Source organism: Suncus etruscus, chromosome 1 (assembly GCF_024139225.1).
Source record: "Suncus etruscus isolate mSunEtr1 chromosome 1, mSunEtr1.pri.cur, whole genome shotgun sequence".
Taxonomy (NCBI): domain Eukaryota; kingdom Metazoa; phylum Chordata; class Mammalia; order Eulipotyphla; family Soricidae; genus Suncus; species Suncus etruscus.
Window position 1 is genome coordinate 60,565,171 of NC_064848.1, and position 8,054 is coordinate 60,573,224.

The window sequence follows — 8,054 nt, forward strand, 5'->3', positions numbered from 1 at the left end:
GGAGGGAGAGAGGGAGGGAGGAAGGGAGGGAGGAAGGAAGGGAGGGAGGAAGGAGGAAGGGAGGGAGGGAGGGAGGGAGGGAGGAAAAGAAAGAAAGAAAGAAAGAAAGAAAGAAAGAAAGAAAGAAAGAAAGAAAGAAAGAAAGAAAGAAAGAAAGAAAGAAAGAAAGAAAGAAAGAAAGAAAGAAAGAAAGAAAGAAAGAAAAAGAGGGAGGAAGGAAGGGAGGGAGGGAGGGAGGAAGGAAGGAAGGAAGGGGAAGGAAGGAAGGAAGGGGAAGGAAGGAAGGAAGGAAGGAAGGAAGGAAGGAAGGAAAGAAGGAAGGAAGGAAGGAAAGAAGGAAGGAAGGAAGGAAGGAAGGAAGGAAGGAAGGAAGGAAGGAAGGAAGGAAGGAAGGAAGGAAGGAAGGAAGGAAGGAAGGAAGGAAGGAGAAATAATGAGAACTCAGAAACTATCATGTTCTGAGAACATTCTTAGGTGTAAACCCAGCTCCTACATAGAGCGGAACAGACTCTACCCAGGGGATGATTAAGTCCAACATAAGTTGGTCCACTAGTTGCTGAGCAATAATAATGCTAACATCCCCACTGTGATGCTCGGTTCCAATCTAGGCCCTGGAGATTCAGAAGCTAACCTCTGAATCCAATCAGTGGTGCCTTGTGAACCTTTCATTCCATCCACTGGGGAGACTGCCCCCAGATACCGAACTTTTGGGGATCCTCCTCACACCAGCATCTGTCCTTACCCCACCATAGGGACCCACATTCTATAATAAAGAAATAAAGAGAGGGTAAAAGGAAAGGATCTAATCTCCTAGAGGGATCATTCAAACTGGAAGCACATGATGAGGAGGAAGCAACCTTGTGAAGAGGAGGCATGACTTCCAGACAGAGGGAGCTATTAGTGGCACTTGAGTATGCTGGGGTCTTGAATATGGATGGGGTCTGGCAAGTAAAGGGAAGAGAACAGGGAGAACAGAGAGTGGAAAATTGGGGAAAATGGATGGGGATTTTGTTCATGGCGCCAACAGAGTCAGTGCCAAGGCTGCCATGGGAGATGGACTGAAGAAGGGCAAGAGTGCGTGCAAGGAGATACCATCACACATATCCTGGCATGACTCATTCCTGGCTCACACCTATGGTGTAGTGAAAATAAGATCAAGCATGTGTGGAGCACTTCTGTCAAGCACTCGCCTATAATCATGGGGCAAATCCTAGTTCTGCCACTTACTAGTAAGTTAGCCAGAAGAGCCTTTGTTTTCTTATTTATAAAGTAAGGACAGTAACAGTACTGGCCTGATATGGGACATAGTACAAAGGGCCAGCTTGTACTAACACCTGGAACTTAAATGCTCAATAAACAGTGATTACTGTTATTCTCAGTTATGTATAGACTTGAATTTTCTGCTAAATATTTCATTCTGAGTCCCTCAACCACAGGGATAACAGAAACAGACACAGCTCCCCTTCTTTCACCCTCCTCCACCCCTACTGCAGGGTGCCAGGCTTTCAGTGTGCTTTCCTGGAGGGGGAGGGAACCCACCCTATGGGCTGACCTTCTTGCTCCTCACAGGCTCATGTGTTTGACTTGTCCGTCAACAAATATGAGGCCATCTGCAGCCAGCCCGTGGTGGCCAAAAAGAAGAACAAGATTACACATGTGCAGTTCAACCCAATCCACCCCATCATCATTGTGGGTGATGACCGTGGGCACGTCACTTGCCTCAAGCTCTCCCCCAACTTGCGCAAGATGCCCAAGGTAGGGATGGACACAAGGCTCCCCGGGAGACAGTCTCCAGGATGGTGAGAGATAAAGGAAATGGGAAAGAGGCAGGGAGTAGCCTCTTGAGATAAGAGAGCCCCTGGGATAAGAGTGGTATCACTGGGGCCAAAGAGATAGTACAGCAGGTAGGACTCTTGCCTTGCATAAGGCCAACCTAGGTCCAATTTCCAACACTCCATATAGTTTCCGTAAGCACTGCCAGGAGTGATCCCTGAACACAGACCCAGAAGTATGCCTTGAGCACCACTGGGTGTGACCCAAAACCAACACAAACAAAAAATTGAAAAATATAAAACCCACAAGTGATATCTTCATCAAATAAGCAATACAGCAGAGGAATGAAGGCAGTGATTCAATGGGCTACAGCACAGGGCTTTGCATGGGTAAACCCTGAGTCCAGTCCCAACACTGCATGATTGTCTGATCAGTTTTGGGAGTGATCCCCAAGTACCATACCAAGAATAGATCCTGAGCACTTTTGGATATCACAGCCCCCCTTCAAAAAAGGGGAAGGGGGGAAGCCACTTGCCTTGCATGCAGCAGCTTTGGCTGAGACAATGGTTTGAGCCCTGGCACCAAATATGGTCTCCTGAGCCCCACTAGGAGATTCCAGAGTATACCCTGAGCACTGCCAGCTGTGGACCATTAACCAATTTTTTTTTTCTAAAAGGGGGAAGCCAGGGAAATGGCTCAACATGGCTGGAATGCATGCTTCGAATGTGGGAGCCCCAGGGTTCAATTCCCAATATCAAGTAAACAGGGAATTGTGCCCCAAGTATTACAGGCAAAATAAATCAATAAGAGGAATATAGAAGTATTGTGGGGCATGAGATCTACGCTCCCTGTGGGGCTCCAGGGGAATAGGTGACTCTGGGTCTGAGGACATCGGGGTGCAGAGAAGCAATCCCTGGATGACTGGGTGCAGATCAGGTCACCCAAGCAGGGGTCAAGTGCAGTCACCGCACTTTTGGCGACTACTGCTATCTGCATTGAGGGCCTTGGTGTGCTGGGGAGGCAGAAAAGAAAGAAGTATGTCAGCAGGCAAGACAGCCCTCCTTTTCAGCTATGCTTCCTTGGTAGAAGTCAATGACTTGGGTCGCTAAGGACCTGAGACCCTGCCCAGAGCTCCAGGGTGCCAGACACAGGCTGCTGAGACCAGAGCCCTGACTTCAAAGTGAAATCCCAGTTCAGATTTAAGAGCACAGATCTTAGGGCCAGGGAGATGGCTCAAAGGGCTGGAGCACAGCGCCCAATTTGATCCCCACTACCACATGGCCCCCAGCAGGCTCAGTAACCTCTAGGTCTCACTAGGTGCTTCCCCTGTCCCATCCACCCAAAGACCAAGTCTGGAATAACCCTGGACCATCATGGGGTGTGGCCCTAAACCAAAAATAATGAAAAACAAAACCAAAAAAAAAAAAATCCCTATCTTGGACTTTGGGACCTGTCCATTTGGGAGCTAGTGGAGAACATGAAATTTGCTCTCTGCCAGTTCAGGGTCAGGATCTGATTAGTCCTGGGCTGAGTCTAAGCTGCCCCATGACCATACACTATGCCTCGGTGGCGATTTGAGACATTGGGGCCACAGTTTAGGGCAAGATCTGTATCTCCCAACTGTTGACAACTGCCTACTACACCCCTACTAAGATGGGGGCCCATGGCCTTAAACATCCCACTGCCAGCCTTGATGCTCCCCCACCTTGGCCTGGGCGGTAGGGACTGGGAGTTTGGCCCAGCCCATAATTGTAGCCAGCTGGGGGAGGGGGTGGACTTGGCTATAAATACTCAGAAGGCTGTTAAGCGCCTGCAGCTGTGGCCCAGAGGCAGTGGTGGGCTGGGTGGGGAGGTGCTGGTGGAGGAGGGGACTCGGGCGTGGTCTGAAGCTCTTTGCTGAGCCCAGCTAGTTGGTCTCAAAGAGGGGGAAGGAAGCCGTACAATTTGTGGAACAGATCAAATCTGCTCTTCATTTAGACAGGAGTGAGCCCCAGGCACGAACTGGCAGGGCTGGATAGCCCTGTGGAAGAGCTGATGGTCGCCCCATTAAGGGGGTAACACAGAGTAGGCAGGATGGATGGGGGCAAAATCTCAGGAGACCAGGATCTCCTGAAGTTACAATTCTGTGTAGGACACTGGGACCTAGGGATCATCTACATGGCAGCACGCAGGGCAATAAAGGTGTGTAGTTGCCATTGCATGGCAGCAGGCAAACTCTCTGCCCCTCCTGTGAGTGGCAGCTCCCAGTCCTGTCCCAGAGCCTGGCTCACAGAAGCCACAGACATCCTGAGCCAAGGAACTTTCCATCAAGTTCCCTATCTCAGTGTGGAGGAGAAACAGGTTCCCGGATGGCAAGGGACCTGAGTCCTCTAGGGAATTAAAGCCAGATCTCCTGACTCCCAGAGGCTGGATAGAATAGAAAGAAGAGCTTGTTGGGGCTAGAATACAGCAGGAAGGGCACTTGCCTTGCACATGGCCAACCTGGGTTTGATTTCCAGCACCTCATGTGTTCCTCTGAGCACCGCCAGGAGTGAGTCCTGAGTGCAGAGCCAGGAGCAAGCCCTGAACACTGCTGAGTGTGGGCCAAAAAGAAGAAAAAAAAGGAGGAAGAAGGAGGAGGAGGGAGGAAGGAAGAAGGAGAAGATTGATTAGGGAGAAGGGGAAGGTTGCCTTTGCTCTGTGTCCAGGCTGTAGTGCTGAGCTGGGCCTTGGCAAAGGTACAGACAACAGGTGGTGGGGAGAGAGATTTGGGAGCAGGTGTGGGAGTTACTCCAGGCAGAAAGCTGAGCTCTTCGTGGTGTCAGCAGTCAGGAGGGACCATCAAGGGGCCTGCTGACCCCATTCTACCCCACCTCATAGTCTAGGTGAGACTCAGGTTGAGCTCTTGGCCCACAAGGCTGGGCAGATACCCAGGAATATTGGGCACAAGTGGCTGGTTGTGGGAACACAGGGGCTCAGCAACAGTGGGAAGGCAGGAAATGGCCACAACTCTAGCCTGGCCCAGCCCAGTCCACCCCATTGCCTGGACTGTGGTGCCAACAGCTGTAGGGGGCATGAGTGGCACTCCCAGTACCACGATTTTCTTTCTCAGGCCTAGCTAAAGCACTGAAGTGACTTGTGGTGGGCTGAGGGGCACATCCAGGGTCTGATCCTCTGAGGGTCTATCCCAAAGACATCCAGAATCACCTGGAAGGGGTCCCCCGTCTTGCCCTTCTGGATCTCCTTCATTGCTTGGCCTGGGTCTGACATAGCAGCTGACCCCAAAAAGAACCTTGCTACCACCCTGACCTGAAGACTTTAGGCAAGAGGTAATGAGAGCACCTGTGGCTTCATGTGCACCCATATCCCTCTACAAATATTCCCGTCAGCTCCATTTTGGGTCTCAGCCCAGGAGCTTCTGGTGAGAGAAAAAGTCCAGCTCTTAAGGTCAGATGTCTTCTCTCCCATTAATCTCAAGATCCCCTGAGGTTCTGGGTTAGCGTGAGCTGCTTTAGGCCTCTGCTGATCCTGTGTCCTGATGAGGAACCTGGGATAGGGAAAGGCAGGGACCCAGACTCCAACTTGACAGTGTATGGCAGATAGAACAGGGGTTAAGGACTTGTTGTGCATATGGCCGCGTGGGTCCAATCCCTGACATTACATACAATCCCCCGAGCACTGCCAGAAGTGACCCCTATGTATAGAGCCAGGAATAAGTTGAGCACTGCCAGGTGTAGTCTCAAAAACACATAATGTAACTGGGTGCCACAGGGACAGGCTGGGCAGGAAGTGATGCTGGCAACCAAAGATAGGGCCCAAAGTATAACATTATTTCTCTCTCCCCAGGAGAAGAAGGGGCAGGAAGTGCAAAAGGGCCCAGCTGTGGAGATTGCAAAATTTGACAAATTGCTGAACTTGGTGAGGGAAGTGAAGACTAAGACCTGAGGCCTGATCTGTCCCTCCCATTTCTTGAACTCTCAGTACTTGTGGTCCCTTATCCAGACCCCAGGCCCTGACTGCATCCCCGATATGTAATTCCATTCCTGGTCATGCTTAGACAGAATTGCCTTTTGCACTCTGTCCCAGCACCTCTCTAGAGAACCTGGCCCTCCACTCCAGTGGTCCACTCCCACCACTGCACAAATAAACCTTTTCAGAAGCCTCACACTTGCCATTTTTGCTAATTACAGGGCACTCGGGCAAAGAAGACCACCTCAGGGTAGAGCCACAGTTCCATTTATTACCCAGCAAACAGGGGGTGGACCCATGGAGGTGCCCTACCGGGACACCCTCCCATTATTGCCATGGATTCCAGTTTGCTTCCCCAACCCCGGAGGCCTTCCAGAGATGCTCAACCTCGTACAGGGTGGACCCGGCCCCTAGCCCTTGGGATGGAGCAGAGTCCAGATGGCCCTCGAGAACCCTCCCCCCAGGCCCATCACTCTGGGCCCACTAATGCCCCTCACAGAACCATGCCACGGGCCAGACTCAGGGCTGCTACATCCGGCTCCAGAGAGGCAGGCTCTGAGTCCTGGAACCCAGGCCGTCTAGAACCTGGGCTCCTGTGCCAGGCTCAGGCCCCAGACTCCAGGTAAGCAGGGCGCCAGGGCTGCTCAGGGCTGCAGCAGGTAGCTTCCCTCATGGCTGGGCTTCTGGGGTGGGGCTGCCTTCTCGGGGCAGGGCCCAGGGCTAGAGTTGGGGCTGGATTCAGAGAGCGAGTCAATGTCTGCAGAGCGGGAGTGGCAGGCCCAGCAGAGGATGACCCAGAGCAGCAGTAGCAAGAAGCCCACGAGGCCGTTGCAGATGATGGCGATGAGGGCACCCTGGGAAAGGGCTGCCCCCATTTCGGGCGAAGCCTCAGAGCAGCAGACACCGCGGGGACACTGCAGAGGCTAAGCCCATGCCGAGGGAGGCCGACCCAGGGCAGCCGCCGCTGTCCCTCCTTTCCGAGGAGGCACTCCTGTCCACTAGCTCGCTGATTCCTGGGCTGCAGAGGTCTTATCAGCAGTCCTGAGCCTGAGGAGGAAGGGCAGGGAGGGAAGAAAAGGGGGGACACAGAGCAAAGGAAAAGAGGTGAGGAGGAAGAAGTGTGTGAGGTCTTTAAGGAGTGGGGGAGAGTGAGAGGGTCTCCTCCCACTTTCCTAGCTGCCCTGATGGAGGACTTCGGGTGCCAGCAGGCCCAAACACCCCACAACACCCCTGTCCCCACCCAGGCCTGGCTCAGGGCAGCTGGTTTGGGGTGTAGCCAGAAGAAGAAGTTCGAGGCAAGAGCTTCTTATCTTATGCCCCCGGCGGACCAGTGGGCCTGGAGCGCCCTGCCCACTGAGCTTCCAGTGTCCTTCACCCCACCAACCCACCCCAAGCACCCGTGGGAGTGGGTGGGAGAGCGAGGGTGAACACGACAAAAAAATTGTGGCCTGGGCACCGCCCGGGTGCGCTGGGCTCCAGCCACTGGCCCAGCCAGCCCAGGGCGCCAGGACACACAGAGGGAACTTTGTGGAGGCCTGCGGGGTGTGCGTCCAGGGCTGTGTGTGCAGGGCTCCTGGGGACCCCCTGGGCTCCGGGAGGGGTCAGCGCGTTTGTCGGTCCATTTGTCCGCCTCCCTCTGTCTGTGCCTCGCTGCACCCACCTGTGCCTCCAAGCGCCGTCCCAATCCCTCCGTAGGTGGGTCTCCCGGTTGCCCCATCTCGGAGCTGTTCTCTCTAGTGTGTCTATGGGGGGGGGGTCCTCTCTTCCTCCGCAGCGGGATGTCCTCGGGGGGGCCCAATCCAACCCCGTGGACATGCCTCTCCCTCGGGGGCTGGCTCTACGCGTCTCCCAGGTTCCAGTCTTTGTCCTCCCCTGCGCCGTGTGCCCCTGCCCTGCGGGGGTCTCGTCGCTCCAACCTCAGGGTTTGGGGCTCGGCCGTGGCGGGGACGACGCGGGGAGACCCCCCCCCACTTACCTGGACGCAGCCCGGCGCGCGCCCACGAGAGTCCCGGGCAAGCTGCAGGGCGGTGCTGGGCGCAGCGCGAGGAACCCCGCGGCGGGGGGCGGCGCCCCCGACCCTCCCCGGCCCGACCCTCCCCTCCCCGGGGCCGGCCGCACAGCCCTCCGCCGGCCGCTCCCGCCGCGCCGCGACCGGGGCGGCCTCGGCCGCGGGCGGTCTGCGGCGAGCGGGCACCTCCTCCCCCTGGGGCGGCGCCTCCTCCGCGGCCGGGGCGGCTCGTTCGCTCGGCGGCGCTCGGAAGGGCGGAGGCGGCCCCGGAGGAGACTTCGGCGGGGCTCGGCTGGGCTCGGCTGGGCTCGGCTCGACTAGGCCC

At 55.1% G+C, this 8,054-nt stretch overlaps 2 protein-coding genes across 2 annotated transcripts in view; one reads left to right on the plus strand and one right to left on the minus strand.

The window, feature by feature from the left end:
• The window catches only part of DNAI1 (dynein axonemal intermediate chain 1), a 46,080-nt gene extending 40,163 nt beyond the window's left edge, over positions 1 to 5,917 (plus strand). The window contains exons 20-21 of the mRNA XM_049771082.1: positions 1,570 to 1,755; positions 5,599 to 5,917. Of these exons, the coding sequence (XP_049627039.1) occupies positions 1,570 to 1,755; positions 5,599 to 5,697 (285 nt within the window). The 3' untranslated portion in view covers positions 5,698 to 5,917. The remainder of the gene's footprint in view (positions 1 to 1,569; positions 1,756 to 5,598) is intronic.
• Positions 5,918 to 5,972: 55 nt separating this feature from the next.
• On the minus strand, positions 5,973 to 7,756 carry ENHO (energy homeostasis associated). The gene is made up of 2 exons (XM_049774251.1): positions 7,697 to 7,756; positions 5,973 to 6,768 (listed from the first exon to the last, which is right to left on the minus strand). The coding sequence occupies exon 2, from the start codon at positions 6,594 to 6,596 to the stop codon at positions 6,366 to 6,368; it is 231 nt and encodes a 76-aa protein (XP_049630208.1). The 5' UTR covers positions 6,597 to 6,768; positions 7,697 to 7,756; the 3' UTR covers positions 5,973 to 6,365.
• Positions 7,757 to 8,054: the final 298 nt, after the last annotated feature.

Coding starts and splice junctions, on each gene's coding strand:
- ENHO (XM_049774251.1), bottom strand. CDS start 6,596: ATGGGGGCAGCCCTTTCCCAGGGTGCCCTCATCGCCATCATCTGCAAC.